We start from the raw sequence: 19,084 nt of genomic DNA on the forward strand, positions 1-19,084 counted from the left end.
TGGCGCCTCCTAAACTGCAGCCTCGGCACCTAGTTTCACCTACGTGCACCAACATTTTTGGATATGTGTATCACATCAAGATGTACAAAAAGTCTCTTGACATCATCTCAACACAAAGTCTGCCATTTTGAATTTAATCATCATTTTTGACAATTCACACATGTTGTACTTTAACAAACTCCTCCTACAGATTTTGTCAGACTGACTTTTTGTTTTCATTTAAGTGATGACAAAGGGGGGATTGAACCCCAAACCTTCGGCAGAAGTGCTCACCACCTATCTTCCCAGGAGTTAGACAGCATTGTGACAAATCTTTAGCTCACTCACCTATAACTCCACCCACCATAAATATTCATTCAAATGCAACCAAAATTGCCACAGATATTCTTTGGATGGTAGATATACGTGTTTTCAAGGGGTCTGCAGTGATATTAAATATCTTCCTGTAATGTGTAGTGTATGCAAAACTTTTTCAATTTCTCCAAATGTTTCAACTTCACTAAAAGCTGAATCACCATCAACAGGTCAAGGTGGAATTTGAACCATTAATATCAACCTTGGTGAAGTAGAATATTTTACCTGTTGAGTTAACCAGACTGTTGGCTGAGTTGCTGGAAGCTCTGAGTGAACTCTGAAACACTTTCTCTGCCGCAACTCTTTCTCCGGCGCCAAAGATAGTCCAGCGGTCTACGACGCCGAGCTGGAAACGACCTCATGAAGACACGGGTTCTAGCCCCTCCAAGGTATTGCACATGGTTCACGGAGCGCGAGTTCCTCTGAGGGTAAGCCACACGGTTCATGGGGGGCTAAGTCCCTCTAAGGGTAAGCCACACGGTTCACAGAGTGCTCACGGTTTCAGGTTTGCATTGTACATGCAGTCATACTGATACCAAACTAAAGGTCAACAACAATACAAAATAATAATCCCATTAGTACATTTTAATGCTATAGTATGACTTTTTTTTCAGATTTTTTTTTTTGAAGATGTTAAAGCTGCCGAAAAAAAGCCAAATTTTTTTAAGAATATGGTACGAGATCGAGAAAAAAATTAAAACTGCAAGCGGGAATATGCGGACCCTTGTGTGCTGCACATCGGGGAGCCGGCGGCCCCGAGCCGCTGGATCCCCGATGTGCAGCGTGCGAGGGACCGCATTTCACTGCTTGCAGTTTTAATTGAAGATTTGTAGTTGAACAGGATGAAAATGAGCATACTATGAATCTGTCTGGTTGTGTGGTTCTGCTTTGGTGAATCATCCGATGCACCTGGTGAGAACCACGTACCTGTGCCCACCCTTTCCTGTTTCCTGTGCCCTTTATATACAGAACCTCCACGCCCCTGTGTATCCAATTACCGCCACCAGGTGTCCAAAAAATAATGTTGCAAAACATCTAATATAATAATACAACATGCCAACAATAACAGAAATAGCTCCTACACAAATAAAAAAGAAAAGCAATTCCACAAATCATAAGAACCACACCTCTGCAGGAGAGTCTACTACCAAGTGTTTACTGCAGGTGCGACAAATGCTGTTTCTAATCTCATGCTGTACACACTTTTATTATGTGTTTGTCCAGTTAAATGACTCCAGTGAGCTGAACATCAGCTGCCGTGGGCCTCTAGTTGAGATAGGAAACCTTCTGCCTGCTATGTCACGAGTTAAAACACTCAGGCCCACGGGAAAAATTGGCTACGCATAAATGAAAGTAACCTCTTTGAGTGCTCTGTCTGAGTCTGAGTCCTTGTGCAGCACACTTAACCTGAGTAGGTCCTACAGAACAGAGAGTAGTACAGGGCTGTGGCTATACTGGGGAACTTCCAACTGTGAATGTGTGTAACTGTATGAATCCGGTCTGCTTAACAAAAAAATAGAGCAGTGTGCATGCTCAGCAAAAAAAAAGAATTGTCATGACAAATCACTATAAAAAATAATTGCTCACCTAACAGTTGTGCATCAGTATACAGCACCATATGCCTGCAGTGTGTTTTATACTGCGTGATGCTGCTCCTAATCAGTGCAGGCCATATCAGATTTCACATTGGGCAAGCATGACTCAGTGTAAGAGTTTGGCTCAAGTCCTACAGCATATTTTCCAGATTCATAAATTAACTTTTGTGCAGAGCCTGCGTGTTTTGATTCACACAGGAAGTGACAACACAAAAACAAGCCAAAGTAGGCTACATAGTTCATAGTGGGAAATTATGTAAGACACAAAGGCGCTTCCTCAGGTCAGCCCCAGCCACCTTCGCAACAGCCTTTTATTTTCTATGCATAAAGATCACATCATCTCTCAGCTTAAGTAGTTCACAGCCACGTAGGGAGTCTTCAGAGGGCTGTGCAGCGGTGCACGAGGAAACCATCCATTAAGAGTTAATGGATTCACTTTCACAAAAGGACCTTAAAGCCACAGTTCTCTGTGCTGTGTCTCGATGGTAAAAATAGAAACGAGGCAGAATGGACGGATGCTATTTACAGTCCTCCAAATATCTGTCACAGAAGCTGGCCACCTATAGTGGGCCTACTTTTTTTCCCTGAACATGAGGAAATAATGGCATGAATTCCCTCTGCTTCCCAGATACGGTGATTACATCTCCTGCACTTATAATTATTATTGTCCCCACATCACTGCCTGAACTCTGTAATATCACATGAAAATCTGGGATTGCATAAGAAGCCATGCACCGATTACCCTTAATCTGAACTGTGAGACAGAAATGCAATGGCTTTTGCATGCAACGTGAGTCAATATTACAATAAAGCCTTTGGTGCTAAACATTAACTGTAGCTCATTACTGCTCTTATCGAACCTGTGATCAATATAAGGTGTATTTACTTTGAATGAAACACATCTCTGCACAAGACAGATGAAACACAGACAGATTTTGTGTCTGAGTGGCACCAGTCTGCCTTTCACAGATGTATTTGTGTGTGTGCGTGCGTGCGTGTGTGTGTGTGTGTGTGTGTGTGTGTGTGTGTGTGTGTGTGTGTGTGTGTGTGTGTGTGTGTGTGTGTGTGTGTGTGTGTGTGTGTGTGTGCATGTGTGCGTGTGTGTGCGCGCGCTTCTGGGGTGTGAACTGGGCCTCAGCGAGTGGGCACTAACACTAGGCAAAGACCACAGGAAGTGTTTGGAATGCCTTTGCTTGAGCTTTATCAAACAATAGAGGGCTTATTGAGTATTTGATTTTCCAGATAGCAAGATGAGCAAATGCCTCACTGTGCGCGCGCACACTTCAAGCACTTCAGAGAAATTATCAACAAAGAGAGAAAGGAATTCAAGTGATTATGTTTTGTTATATAACTGATGTGGTATTTTAGAGGAGGTGGACATTTAGGATCAAAGTATCAGAGTAATTCTTTGCCCTGTTTTTTTTTTTGTCATAGTGGATTAGACCAAATCAGTGACGCTGGCAACACCTGGGCCTTGACATGTGGGTATGGCAGCTCCTTAAAAGATAGGCGATTATTGTTTTGTTAACAGAACCTGAGATGCTTGCATCTCTGAGCGCCACATTCTCCATAATCATGTCAGGAAACTACTGAGATTCATTTAAAAAAGATAAGTGAAAACAAAAAGAATCCACTTTCATGTCATGAGTGGCCACTGATTTGTGTGCCCCGCCGGGTGATGTGATTCAACAGAATTTGAAGTCAGGACATGCTGTATCAGAGGAGGAGAGCCTGGAACACCCAACAGCATGTTGCTGACATTTACTTAAACCAAGTCATGACACTTTTTTTTATCATTAACGGACAGTGAACTTTTGAAACGAACATCCTTCACATCTCCATGAGTTAAGTATTTTGATTATTTTCTTTTGACTGTTTTGGGAAAATAAACATCTGGTGCTCAGCCGCGATCCTCAGATAGGGGAATAAGGTTGTTATTTGTGTGCAATAACTGCAGACTGAATCAGCTGGACAAGAAACATCTATTTAAGCTGGCATGACAGGCAGTGTGGTATAATAGGGGAAACACTTTTGGTCAGTCAACCAGAAGCACAGGCCCATGTTCAGCCACTGTGATACAGAAGAGCCTGGTGTTTATAGTATTTACAGCACACACCAGGTGAGTCTTCAGCCAGTGTTTGGTGTTGATAATATGTCACTTGATCACCAAACACAGCAGGTTAATCTTGCTTGCTACCCAACCCCCTTTGACTAAACACACACACTGGCAGCCTGAGGCTATTCATTGGCTACTACCTCATGTGGCCAGTGAAAGTAAAGCTGTGTAAATAGTAGAACTAATTCCATAAAGGTACAAAAGTTTTATTTTACCAGGAACATTCTGTCTATTAAAAAAAAAAAATATATATATATAACTACAAACTCGACTTGCCTTAAAGTGACCGTTAATTCCTCTTACAGACACACCTATTACTCAATGCTGCAAGGCATAACGTTGCACAAATGTATCAACACCGTCAGTTGTATTTCTTTGTTACACTGTGTGGTGATTGAATCAGATTTTGTTCATGTCAAACTCTGGCCTTCTTGTCGTGATGCGTGAAACTATAGTACTGTAGTGGCTTTAACGCAGTCATTCTCAAAATCCTCTTTAGAAACATTTCGCTCGGGCGTCCTCACACAAGTCAAGTCACTTTCCCTCAATGCGATGTTTACAATCATGCCACGGTCACATCTGTGTTCTTACCGTTTTGAGCCGAGATGAAAGGCAGCATCAAGTTCCCCAAAAGGACCACCGCTAGCATCACTGCGTTAGGATGCATCGTTGGGGCTGGAAGAGAGTACCAGGGTCTCGGTCGGACGAATGTGGGAGGAGAGATCGTGTTGGCTATTGATCACAAGATCTAGAGAGATGGGCCCAGCATAGCACCGGGTGCTTTAAAAAATAGTCAGCCGAGGATGATTAAAAAAAATGTTCGTAAAAATGTCTCCCTGATTCAAAGACCTTTTGAGGACAGCGCTGGGTGAAAGGTCCGGGACGAGGCCAGCGGCTCAGGGATGCCGATGTGCGGCCATAGGCGGTGAAGAAGCCTCGTCGGATTGCGGAGGAGAGGTCTTTGGATGTCACGGAGATTGTCCACAGTGTGGTTCTGAAGATTCAAAGATGCGCAGACCGATGCGCATTTACGCTCTCACGGTCACGGCTCGGTGATTAAAATGAAAGTAGCGCACAAATGATTCCCGACGGGAAGTGATGTAGCCGAAACATAAGTCTGTTATCAGCACCAGTCTATTTTTAATACCAAAAGAGGAACAGATGCTGGTAGGACACCAACGGCAGCAACGACAAGCTGCGCGTGCCCAGTGCGCTCATGACCGTGGATGAATACACGCACACACACACACACACACACACGTATGCAAGTGATGTTTTTGTGCCTCCTCAGCCTTCATTTCCTTGTCTGCGCGCGGTTATGCTTCATTTTATTATTATTTTCTTTTAGATTACAGGTGCATATTTTCATCACCTTCAATTCTAATTTGGACGTTGGTCCTGCTCATTCACGATTTCCTTAGTTGTTGGTGACAACACTAATAATTCATATGATTTCCTAACTGCTCAATCTTGTACTATTAATATTGCTTACACATTTCCAGATGGGTTGTCCCCAGATTTGAAACAAACTATATGCAGAGCCTGTAACAAACAAGTTTAAAAGCACGATAGGATTTACATAAAACAAAAATTAAATCAAAACTCGCAAGGGTTATTATGGTGGTAGACTGAGGCAATCCAGTCCTTGTTTTCACCAGTCACATATTTCTAGTCTTATTTCGCAGTGCCTTAATACTTTCTCTTGTCAGGTTTTAATATGAGGAGATTATGATGATGCTCTTGAGCTCACTGAGGTCATTTATAAATTATGTCATCACATCAGTGGCCTGGGTGTTCTCAAGCTGTATGTACCACATCCCCTTGAAAGTTCAACATGGCCTCCTGTAATCCTCTTCTATCCTTTAATCTTGCGCTGCTGCATGGGCGACCTCATGTGGCCGGTCCCTGTAAACTGAAAAATGTCAGCATGCATTTCTCTTTTTTTTAATTTAGGACAATTGCAACAAATGAGCCCACATTTGAAACACATTTATGACTCAACTTGTAGTATTATGGGGTCAATTGTATGACCTCTTTACTAAATACCGTTTTAATTGTTACATTTCCGTCTTTTGTTTAGGTGTAGTTTAAGATTGGGATTTTAACTGGATTCCTCTGTGTAATGGCTGGCCCTCGATCCATGGCTACACCTCCATGCATTTTTTTTTTTTTTTTTTGCAGGACTGCTGCACAGGGGCTAGTCTGTGCTCAACTGCAGAACAAACTTCCCTCCACTTTACAGCCCTCCCTCCAGTTTGTCCATGGGAGACCACATTTAAAATGTAACCCCACCTGAAACCTCACACAGACCAATCAGCTGGAGAAATGTCAGAGCAGACGTCACACCCTCCTTTGTTCAAAACCAATCAGAGTGGAAGTGTGGCATTTTGCCCGAGGGGAAAACTTACCGCTGGATGCGTTAATTACGCATCACTTAGCTGTTGCCAATGTGTTCACAACGGTGGACCCTCTTTTGGGCTTTTTACAAGGATTGTCTCCATTTTTCGGTCTATCTAGTATGGAAAGTAGACAACAATGGCTTACCAGGCTGAAAAATGAACTTAGCAACAGTCCTCTGGTATCAAATGTGGCTTTTGGTTTTATTCTCATGGGACTAGAGAAGCTGGTGGAGCTGGAGTTTGAGTGTCCTTGCAACCCCACATGGAACGGAATGTTTTCATCAGCATTCTTCATCATTCCTGCCGTCATGGCCTTCACCTTGATGCTGATCATCCAAGGATGCAGATGTGATACGTGGTGCAGGAAAACTGTTTCCTTCTCCAGTTTTGTTCCTGCTATCGTGTGGCTGATTTTGTTGTTCCTCGATGGCCAATACTTTGCTTGTGCTATGACAGACTGGGAGGGTAGATTTGTACTAGTAGACAAGGCAGCTCCACAGAAGTGGTGTGAGCCAATTAGTGAGGGAGATGTCACTCCGCAAGAACTAATGCTCCGCTCACAGCAGCTGTTTGTTTTTTCTCAGGTGAGTTGAATATTTTCTGATTTACGGAAGATTATGGAGGATGAGTGGAGTGGTAACACCTCCCCCTCAGAGTGTGCACTATATAGAACATATCTATCGCCATTGCACTTTGAGAAGTATTAATACAGCACTGCTAATATAGTTATTGTTAAACATGAATATGCCTTTAAATTGATATTTACTAAACAAAGTGTTGCTTTTACTCTTCTGTGCCCCAGGTTATAGGCATAATCCTCCTCATTTTCATCTGTGTGGGTCTCGTAGTGTATGTAATCAGAGAAAGCTGCCAGCAAGAGGTGGAGATGCAGGATGCAGATGTAGCCGACCTCACTATGCTCAGGATGAGCTCTCTGCGGACCAGGACATCATGAAAGGACTTACACCGCCCACCACACCTGCCCTGCTGGCACGAACACTTTGTAAATACCACGGACAGACTTTACTATGACTTTTTTTGTAACTATTGTGACGTTTGAAAGTATTTTCCCCCACAGAAGTTGGATAAACAGTATGTTTTCAATGGCCACTGATGCTCCCATGAATATGGATATGATTAAAAACAGATGTTATTTCCTCTGTATTATTGGTAAATATGTAGCCAGTGTTGTGCCTGTGTGCATTTGATACTTCAGTGCAGTGACTTATTGGTTTTCAACTACCGAAGATGTGGTTCGACAAATGGGGAAATATGTTTTTTGTTTTTTTTTAATACTAAAAGTTAGATAAGAAGATCATACCACACTCTTGTTTGTCTGGTAAAAGTTACAGACCCTGGTCGATTATGTTAGTTTAGCATAAAGTCTGGAAAAAGTGGGAAACTATTTCTTGACTTGTTGTACCCAGGCAACCATTGTAGACTCCAGAACGTTCTGCAATAGGTGGCACGGTGGCTCAGTGGTAAGCAAGAAAGCCCTGGGTTTGAACTCCTTGGTTTTCTGTGTGGAGTTTCCATTGTTCGCATGTTGTTGGTTTTTTTTGCCTGGTGCTCTGGTTTCCTCCCATCATGCATTGTTAAATGTACATATATGTTAAGAGGGAGTGCTTCGATCAGTTCCCCCAACCAAGGCACTGGTGACAACTGAAGTCGGTTCCCGTTTGTTGCAGCGTGTGTCTGGCCACTGCTCTGTAGTGTGTACAAATGATGGGGGAAAATGCAGAGGATCAATTTTCCCACAGCGATCAATAGAGTACTTAAAAATTGCAAAGCACACAACTTAGCATCAAACTATGAATAACTTGTTCTTAAGCTTAGATAACTAACTACTGAATCCAGCTTCACATTTACTGGACAGACATGAGTGTTTTCTTTTGGCAAGAAAGAAAATATGCAGATTATCCAAAATGTCAAATGATTTAGTTACATCTCACTCTGTCACACTTTGTGACTTTTTAGTCTACATGAAAACCAGTGAGTCCTGTTTTTTTGCAACTTTTTATACCCTGAAAATATTATTTCTTTTTTTTAACCTGGGAGTTTTTTTGTGCATTTTTGTATTAGCTATGTTGACAAAAGTGGAATCCACCAGGCAGCTAATATTGACCTGACTAATATTAGTTGTACTATTGTTTGATGTGTGTGTGCCCAAAATGAAAATGTTCCAACAAAGTGAAATTTCACTTTTTGTTTTCCCTCCTGAGTGACAAATGCCTCCAGGCTTGTAGTGTCAGACCCATCATGTCTAATCTTAGCTAACAGTGGTAATTCAGACTGAACAGGAGTCCCTAATGATTTACCTGTTGGACAGTAGAGATGTAAAACTATGATGATTTGTATCGAGGCTGCAAACAGCCAAAAGTAGGATGTAGACACAAATTCTATAACAATACTTATACAGTATTTTTTTTTTTTTTATTGTTTTGTAATAAAAGGATTTATTTATTTAAGTAAAACCTTCATGTCTCAAGAGCATGTTAGTTTACACAGTCCTCACAAACCCTCTTTTTTTGGGAATATGAGTTTGCCTTAGAGTGTTATCATTTATAGGTTTAACATCTCTTGTAAGAATATATTACAAATATTAACACACTGTTGGAAAAAGTAGAATGATTTGATTTATACATACTGTTTTGGCATTCATAGAAAAATATGGCAACAGTAGGAATATAATTTGTGCCTTTTTTTGGACTTAAGTGAAAAGCAAGATGTTCAGTGCTTTAAAACTGATGAAACATTGGGCCCTTCATTAGGAAAAAAAAAACCTAAGTGTAACTCATGATATCTATTGTAAAATACCAAAGCAGCCTGTAAGTTGTCACATGAGCAGCATCTTTTTCTCTCAGGAGTGCCTCTATTCTGAAGAGACCGCGTTTCATTGGCTGACCTCTGCAGCCTGTAGATCCTCTGCAGGTCTTCCAAAGCTGTCGTTTACACCAGTTGTTCTGACTTCTATTATTCTTGGTATTTGCAGCATAGCCTGAGTGCCAATTAAACTAATTAAGTGTTGAAATTGAGGCAGGCCCTGCATGTTCATCCTGTAGGAGGGCTTATTCAGGACTTCCTGAAGGTTGTTGTCTTTATGCACTCTTCCCCCACTTTTATACACAGCAGGGTGTCATAGTCAGCGGCAAACAAATATCGAACCTCATTGAGGACTTGACTGAATCTTGAAGCCCACCCTTTTTTGTTTTGTTTTGTTTTGTTTTTATGTGGATGACCTTTATGGTTAATTGTTCTTGATTAGAGTGGTCTGAGTAGAGGTAAATTGGCAAAGGCTGCATTGTGTCACTTTTTGTAATGAGAATTTCACCTACAAAAGTCTCTGGGGGCATATCTATGTCCAAATATAAAGGGACTACTTTATGGACTATGGGACAGGCAGACTTATAATCACTCTTTTCAGTGACAGGTTATTGCAAGGCTCCAGATTCAAAGTAATCATCACAAATAACCTGCAACTAAGCATTCACTTAAATGTTTTAGAGCAAAACATTTAGTGCAAACTTTATTTGGTCTTGTTTTGTCCCAAGCAAGTTCTTTCTCTCTTATTCAAAGATTTTCTTTGACATACTTTACTATGAGCTAATATTATTAGTATTGGCAACATCTCACACTAGTTACATAAAGATAAATTTAACTCTCTCCTAAAATGAAATCTCCAAGTTAAATAATCAGACTAAAATAAAAGATTCTCCTCAACACTGAAATTCCTGTAGTTTTATGAGTTGTATTAAAACCAAGGTTGAGCTGTCAAAAAATAGCCCATAACACAAAATCCTACAGGTAAAAATCACACATTAGGCTTATATAAAGCAAGGATTCAAGCATATATTGTAAAGGCCCAGTATAACTCTGGTGTGTCACTTTAATCGTTGTGTGTGAAATTGGATATGTTTAAATCCACACAAGCCGACACTTGGCTTCGACGATAAGAACATTAATCCTCAATACTGCGCAGCACTGAGGGAGGAATAAATGTAGTCTAAGAATATTGTGCTGCACTATATGAGTGAATATGAAAAGTCTTGAAAATCAGTGATGCACCAAAAAAAGAGCAAAAACATTGAAAGATTAAAGACTTTCACAAACTGCTCCCACACGTTATAGAGATTTTGTAAAATGCTTTTATTTCATTCCTTCTAAAGCATCAGTATCGATGTGCAGTTCATTAACTCTTTCTTGTGAGGGTTTAAGTTTTATTTGTGTGAATTTTGATCAGAGGTCACAGACATCAAACCCTAATAATGCGTTAAATAAAGGCACATTTACATATGGGTTCGTGAAATAAGAGTTGTGTGAAATACACTGAATCAGATACAATCAGCCTTAAATGTGTCTTCTTCTGATAAAATCAAATAAATCATCAGATTATTTATTTTTTTATAGCAGAGTTTTGAAATTCATCAGAATTGTGTATTATACCCATCAAAACACAACTCAAATAACTATGTAAAATATGTCAGATTTTACATTTGATTGCTACTTTTTAGTCACGTTTACTTTTTGTTCTTAGACACACAGAGAATAGGCATATTGTTAGGGCAGTAAAGGTCCCCAGAATAATCAGCACAACTCCAAGTAAAAAGAGAATCACATCTACAGAGTGGTAGGAATACCAGGGCAGTCTGTAGGACTCAGTCCTCAGGTGAGCTGCACCTTTGTGTCTCATGACAAACTCGATCCAGAAGAGGGCGCGGTCCAGCGGGTTCGTTGGCTGATCTCTGTGCAGCCTGGAGAGTCTCTGCATGTTCATCCTGTAGGAGGGCTCAGTCAGGACCTCCTGAGCACCCTGAAAGAAGATGTCTTCATTCATAGTAAAAATATCAATTACCTTCCCTGCTCCTCTCACTTCAATTCTCATTAGATTATCATGTTGATCAAAAATCAGTGGAAGTCCTAGTATAGGAACTCCGTGATAAAGAGCCTCTTGAATGCCATTGGTTCCCCCATGAGCCACAAATAGTTTGATCTTAGGATGTCCTAAAAGGTCGTTCTGTGGCATCCAGTCGACCAGTAAAGTGTTGTTACCCAGAGTGGCTGGTCTGTCACCTTTATACCTCCAGATGACTTTCTGAGGTAATTTAGCAAAAGCTGCAGCAATCTCGTCAGCTAAATCTCGGGGAAGCTCTCCAATCAAAGTCCCCAGAGACATGATGATGACGCCGTGCTCTCCAGAGCTCTGCACAAATTCCTCCAAGTGTTGAGGCAGAGGCTTCGCAGGTTTACACTGGAACCCTCCCATGTAGACAACATTAGGCATGGTGGGACGAGGGAACTCGAACACAAAGTCCACCCTCATGAGCCACAGGTCTGCAGCTGGAAACAGGGACAAGTAGTCTGCCTCTGGACCTAAATATTTTTCAATCAATCCCATATAGCTAGGCAAGACAAACTGTCTAATCTGATATTGCGTGAAGCCAAAATGTATCATGTTCAGGACTCTCTCAAGAAAGGTCATTTTATCTGATAGCTGAGTTCCTGTCATTGGAATGAAAGACAGAGGAGAAGGCGCGATTGAAAAATGGCCTTCACCCTGACTAGTCCATCTGGCATTAAAAACAAGAGGCAACTTGAGGTAGTGGGCAAGTAGGACGCCCCCTGGTATGGCAGGGTCTGTCAGGACGAGGTCATATTTGGCACCCTTAAGGGATTGCATCACCTCCTTATTTTCAAAAAGTTCCTCAAGTCCTTTACGTGTTTGTTCATGCATCTGAAAGACCTTTTGTGCTTGTTCCATTTCCAGTTTAAAACGTGTCCAGGCTGACTTTCCGCCTCTCTGGATGTTTAACAACTCAGTCACAAATGCCTTTATGAAGTCTTCATCAAATCCAGACGCCTCACTGAGTGTAATTGAAGTATAAAACTGGGAGGTCTCCTTGATGTACCAGCTGTCTGATGAGCGCACAACAGAAACCTGGTGGCCCCTTGAATGTAGTTCCTCGATAATGACTTTCATGTTCACCCAGTGGCTCCCGTCCACTGGGAAAACAAGCACCTTCCCACCATAAACTACAGTGGGACAAATCCAGCAGAGACTGATCCAGATCCAGTGCCAATGCATTTTGATTCTAAAGTGGGGGAAAAAAATCATTAATACAGCTTCTATTTGAGCAAAATCATAATTTTCAACAGCAGTAATACAAGTACAGATGTTCTTTTATGTGTAAGTGCCACACTCCAGCTTTGATTTAATCAAAGAGAATACAGTTTACGTCACTGATTTGTGAATGAAAATCCTGCTATTTACTCTTTATGTCCATATCTTTAAATGTTATGTAACTGTAATTATATGTTTTACTTTTAATTAATTTCATGTAGTATATGTAGCCTACAGTTATAAAAAAAATATCAAATGTAAGATTAATAAGAATAGAGAAATCTTCTGTCGGCCAGTTAAAAGAACTTAAAAATACACAGTGTAGTTCCAGTCCTGATAGCTATCAAGGTGTTGTTTTGGTAAAAGATTAAATAAAATTGTTAATGTTACCTTTTTGGCAGCCAATGTGATTTGTTTCCTAATACTCCTACTTTGCCGGAGAGCAGAACACACGCTGGTCCTTACAAGTTCAAACTTGAATAGGACTTTGCAACTGCAGTTTCATGCTATTAAATACTCTGGTGATAAGAAAGTACATAGGCGAGTGGAAGGAGTCAGTGGTGTTTTACGATTATGCAAATATCACTAACAGATTTACATGACTGGAAAACAAGAACTTTTAATAATGCAGCATCATTTCTCATGTTGCAGATGTTTAGACATATAATCAGGTCCTAGATTTTTGGAATAGGGTGAATCGAAATAGCAGAAATAGCAGAAGCTTCTAATAAATAGAAGTTCATAATATTGTGTACAGTAACATGGAATACTGAAGAACTGAAATCGAGTATAATTGGATTACAAATTGTGCTCATTTTATTATTCCATGTTCTTCTTTCATTTGGTTAGAACCAAAAGTAAATATTTACCAGGTGCATGCAGACACATAAATTAAATGACGTCATGTTTTTTAACACTAAATGTATTTATAGTGAGTACAATTTATTTGCCTAGCTCTTTTCACAGATAAATTCACAAAGTGCTTTACAAAAGAAAAAAAAAACCAACATGAAAAAAAGAAGTTAAGGAGATTTGGAGAACCACATTGAAAAACATAAAAACACAATCCAACGTAAAAACACAAGTACAGAGATGCAGACCTGGTGCATATAGGTTACCCAACAGCCTGTGAAAACAGGAATGTCTGGAGCTGTTTGTAGCCGAGTCCACAGTATCAGCAGACCTTCGGGATGCAGGTGGAGCATTCCATAGTTTTGGAGCTACAACCTTGAATACTTGGTCACCACGGTTGTTAAGGCAATGGGTGGGAAGAAGAGCAAATTTAAACTATTTGATATTTCTAAGAAAATAAGTACTCAAAAGGGAGCTCAAAAGACAGTCAAAAATGTAATGTCTTTAAATCATCTATTCCATTCAGTGGTCCGTTAATTACAGCCATATTTACATTAGCATAACAATATACCAACAAATGTGAAAATTACCAGTCCACCTTTCCTGGTTAGTCACGTTTATATTTTTTTCTAAAACACAATCTAAAGCAGACCCGTACTAACCTAGCAAAAAATAACAACACAAGCAGTGCAACTGCTACCAAAAACAATATGACATCTACAGAGTGGTAGGAATACCAGGGCAGTCTGTAGGACTCAGTCCTCAGGTGAGCTGCACCTTTGTGTCTCATGACAAACTCGATCCAGAAGAGGGCGCGGTCCAGCGGGTTCGTTGGCTGATCTCTGTGCAGCCTGGAGAGTCTCTGCATGTTCATCCTGTAGGAGGGCTCAGTCAGGACTTCCTGTATGTCTTTCTGAAATATGTTTCTATCCAAATCAGAAACATCCAAAGCCTTTGCAGTGCCCTTTGCTCTCATTCTGGAGAGGTTGTCGGCTTGATCGAACACGATGGGAATGCCAACAATGGGAACCCCATGATATATAGCTTCATAAATACCATTTGTTCCCCCATGGCTTACAAATAGTTTGATCTTAGGATGTCCTAAAAGGTCGTTCTGTGGCATCCAGTCGACCAGTAAAGTGTTGTTACCCAGAGTGGCTGGTCTGTCACCTTTATACCTCCAGATGACTTTCTGAGGTAATTTAGCAAAAGCTGCAGCGATCTCGTCAGCTAAATCTCGGGGAAGCTCTCCAATCAAAGTCCCCAGAGACATGATGATGACGCCGTGCTCTCCAGAGCTCTGCACAAACTCTTCCAAGTGTTGAGGCAGAGGCTTCGCAGGTTTACACTGGAACCCTCCCATGTAGACAACATTAGGCATGGTGGGACGAGGGAACTCGAACACAAAGTCCACCCTCATGAGCCACAGGTCTGCAGCTTGAAACAGGGTGAAGTAGTCTACGTCTGAGCCAAAGTAGCGGTTGGCCAATGCAGAATAATGTGGCCCAACTACCTGCTTGTACAGTTGCATCCTCATGGTGTAAAAGACCATGTTTTGGACCCTCTCAAAGAAAGTCATACGATCTGATAATTCTGAAGGTGGAAGTGGGACGTAGGAAAGTGGAGAAGGTGCGATAGCAAAATGGGCCTCACCGTGAACAGTCCACCGAGCATTGAACACCAACGGCAAGCCGAGGTAGTGAGCCAGAAATACGCCTCCACCATTCGCAGGGTCTGTCAAAACCGCATCAAACTTGGCTTCTTCCAAAGACTTCATCAGTTCTTTCTTCTCAAACATGTGCACGAGCATTTCACAGATTTTGTTGTGCAATTCAAAGAACTTGTCTTTTAACTCCATGTCCAAAGCAAAACGGTCCCACGCAGACCCCTTGCTTCGTTTAATTCGAATAACCTCCGAGACAAAGAGACGAAAAAAGTCCTCATTTGCACCACCAGCGACATCAACCGTGACCGTATTGTAATGCGGGGAGGTTTCACTGATGTACCAGCTGTCTGCAGCTCGAATAAGCGTCACAATGTGTCCCCTCAAATGCAGCTCCTCGACAAGTATCCTCATGTTCACCCAGTGGCTACCGTCGTGTGGAAATACCAGAACTTTCCCACCACGTGCAGCTGGAATAATGACAGCCAAAAGAGAGAGGATGGAAGCCAGTGACATCTTCAAATCTTGTCAAATGTTGCCTTCTGAAATATGAATAAATTTAAAAAAACAAAGCAGAAAAAACAGCTGTTAGTACAGTATCACATGACAGGTGGTTGATATAACAAGACACTTGAAATAGAGAGCTGCAATGATGTTCCGTTCAATTGCCTCTATTTGCATGGGAAAACTCCTTCTGACAGCCCTCACGTGTACGCAGCACATGGAGCCTCTCTCGGGAAATTAGGGCGCCGATTGGTGCCAAGAGCTCTGCATGCAATTTGTGTCAGACCCCCGTCTCTCTTTGCAGAAAGGATTTAAAACCAGAACTATCTTCCAAAAGGAAACATTTAATCTCTGCATAAAAAAAACCCCAATACATTTATTTTCTTATTGTTAAAATATCAAAAAACCCTCAACAATGGATTTGATTCAATAAAGTCTGTTCGACTTGGTAACGCTCGCTGTCAAAAACTAGAAACAAATGTTTTCTTTTCAGCACTGTGAACACCTAGTTTTTTTTTTCCCCCTAATGCACTAAAAACAAAGGCTATAAATGTCAAGCTGACAGTGAAATCTTCTCTGCCATTTAGGTCACTAAACTCTCTTGCTGCAGACTCAAACAAAAGAAACCAGGCAGCAAAAAATTGAAGTCAAACCAGTGGGACTATAAAACACTTCCTGGTTTCATTTGTCCCACCCGCAAGACATTTGCAGTAAGAGATCCCTGCCTTTCCAGGGAACTTTGGTCAAAATAGCGCAACGAGTCAGAGCTGCAGTGTTAACAAAGAGTTACTGTATGCTGTAGTGGTTATACAGATGTGGTCTGTGACAGTAAACCATGGATCGCTTAAAATGCTGTGGGACCCTGGAGTAGATCTACTGGTATTTTAAAGTACAAACAGAAAAATGGATCTCTGTTTAAGCTTCAAGAAAAGAGCGTTTCTAGAATAACATTGGATTCGTGCCACAAACAGTATCAGTTGTATTATACACAAACTGGGTGAGCGGTCCAAAATTTACTGACACTTTAACAACTATATGTTAGCTATGACAGCTGCATAAAAACATACAGACACTCCCTACAACACTCAGGAGAGTGGCGAGTGTTTCATAATGTACAGGGTGGAGCCACTCGCATGCAGTATGGTTACACAGCAAACGCACACGCCAGTAACACAGACAAATCAAATAAATATAAAGTATTTGTAGCCACATAACTAAATAATGAACAAACTTACGGTTAAAATGCTTTAAATATCCTCGGTTTTGCTGAACTTTTCCTTCAGACTGTTAAGACACAGTTGTGAAGAGCTGCAAAAAAAAAAAATCCAGTGAGGCTGAAAAAACAAAAAGCACTTCCTGATTTATTTTTTCTCACCTCCTCTTGCAGTTCTTGCTAAACATGTCACATTAAAGTGTGTTATCTTAAAGGGAAGTAAATAAATAGTTTATTTACCATCGTCATACTTCCATTAGACATTACTGAAGTGATCTGAAACTACAAGACAAATCTGTGAAAATATTAAGACTGAATATGACACAGGCAGCTGGATCTTTGATTGGGTGCTATAGGATAAAAGAGTCAACACAGCAAATTTAAAACGGCTTTGTCTTGAATGCAGGCACTGATCGAGCCTAATAAATCAAGTCGCCCACATAAACCCATACACACCCTTGAGGTGGAGACGCCACATCTTGTGGAACATTTGTATTGTATACAAATGACTCATGTCAAAGGAAGTCAAACAAGCTTTCATGAAACAGATATAACTGAGTGAAGTGTGTATTTGTGGAGTTTTGAAAAGCCACTGATTTCACAGGATTATAACATGAGTTTTAACTGTAAATGCCAGGTTTGTAGCTCAACAAGCATCTGAAGGTTAAATGTAGCCCTGAACTGGCTAAGTTACTGAGAAACCTGTCTGAGTTACATATTAAACATTTTGAAACTAAAAGTAACACATTAAACTGAGTGCATTGACCTGAACATCTGCAACAGTTATAAGAAAGATAGTCCACCTGGTGGTTGGTTGGAGATGCAAACACACACTGGGACTGATGGTATAACTTAATTTATTCCAAGTCTTTGATTTGTACAGTTTTGGTAATAATGCTTAGGGCATTAGGTTTAGCAGTCTATGTAACACACTAGATGTCCCGTGTTAAGTTTAGGACTGTCTTTAGGTCGCTCTGGGAGTGAATGAAACACGGCAAATGTTTGCAGTTTAAAACAAGGAACTGAACTGCAATTTATTATAGTTTTTAACACAGAAAATCAAGGGAACAGCATAAAAGAAAAATAACAAATTCAAATAATAACCCCAATACCGGTATTTCTCTCACAGTCAGTCAGTTTCAGTCTCTTGTCTTTCAGTCTACTACCCGGTAGTGTACGTCTGGAGGCTCTCAGACTAACTCTGATCTGAATCTTTTTTTTGCTCGTCGGTGCTCCTGCAGGAGAATCCAAGAAGACCAAATGCAGCTTCACCCACGGTGAAGATGATCAGGGGTCACAGGGTCACTCAGCTCCAGCTCTGTGGAGGTTTCTGGGGATCGCTGTCTCCATCACAGATCCATACAAAAAAAAAAAAAAAAAAATCTGCATGCAGTACTTTAATTTATAAACTCTATTGTTGGTGTAACAGCAAATGACCAGTAAAATGGTATTACACACACACATATATATACTGCATATATATAATATTCACTATGGTCAATATTAACATACCAACATATTTCACACACACATGTGCTCATGTCTCGGTGACATCCATCACTTATACCTAACAGACATCATTTAAACGTCCACAGTTACTAAGCAACACACTCAACAGCTGTTCTCAATCTGACCGTTTACTTCTGGCGCTAAAACAAGAACATGACGTCATCGTTCCCGCTCGGTTCAACAGGTCCCGACGCATTAACCCCTCAGCGCTTAACTAGCCCCGTCGCACATGTAGCTCCACAATCACAGATATCAACCACGTAAAATAATATTCATCAACAAATTAATATTTATCTCCGACTGGTTATTGTTCTCTTCTCTCCTGATAGGTATCTTCAGCCCAACTAAACAACTGTCCTCCTTTGTAGCTCTGCACCAACTGCTAACTGTGAACAACGTGCATTCGTCACCCACCGGAGATTCTTCTCAGACTTAAAATAAACTTCTTCCTTCGGAGTCGGTCTGGTTAACGATCAAATAAATAAAGATCCTCAAAAGCAGTGAGCAAAAATCAACCAAAAAAGATTCTTCAGTGGTGTCGCTCTTGACGCTGCTGTTTCCTTGGAGACATAAAGGGTCGTCTCCCTGGAGACGGCTTTGATCTCCCGACGTGCACGAGAGCGCCTCTCTGGTGAACGTCGGTACTGCATGTGTGAGTTAACCCTTTAGTTGCTGGTAAAACTAATGTGGGTTACAAATGCATTAAGTCCTGCATGAAAAATCCGACCTACTGTAAGTACTTAAGTACATAAGTATTAGCA

At 40.9% G+C, this 19,084-nt stretch overlaps 1 protein-coding gene and 2 pseudogenes across 3 annotated transcripts in view; all 3 read right to left on the bottom strand.

Annotated features, from left to right (window-relative positions):
- The window catches only part of nptnb (neuroplastin b), a 32,344-nt gene extending 27,090 nt beyond the window's left edge, over nucleotides 1-5,254 (bottom strand). Inside the window, exon 1 of one of the 3 annotated variants that reach the window (XM_069690476.1) lies at nucleotides 4,657-5,253. In XM_069690476.1, the coding sequence (XP_069546577.1) occupies nucleotides 4,657-4,732 (76 nt within the window). In that variant the 5' untranslated portion in view covers nucleotides 4,733-5,253. Of the gene's footprint in view, nucleotides 1-4,656 lie in introns of all 3 variants that reach the window. The other 2 variants (XM_069690475.1, XM_069690474.1) reach the window with 2 other exon arrangements.
- A 5,551-nt stretch (nucleotides 5,255-10,805) lies between these two features.
- LOC138616267 (UDP-glucuronosyltransferase 2B15 pseudogene) lies at nucleotides 10,806-12,456 on the bottom strand (annotated as a pseudogene).
- A 779-nt stretch (nucleotides 12,457-13,235) lies between these two features.
- On the bottom strand, nucleotides 13,236-17,042 carry LOC138616266 (UDP-glucuronosyltransferase 2B17 pseudogene; annotated as a pseudogene).
- Between the last annotated feature and the right edge of the window lie 2,042 nt (nucleotides 17,043-19,084).

Source organism: Brachyistius frenatus, unplaced genomic scaffold (genome assembly GCF_029030835.1).
Source record: "Brachyistius frenatus isolate BFR_SWC_R1_liver_20210118 unplaced genomic scaffold, ASM2903083v1 Contig_9, whole genome shotgun sequence".
Lineage (NCBI taxonomy): Eukaryota > Metazoa > Chordata > Actinopteri > Embiotocidae > Brachyistius > Brachyistius frenatus.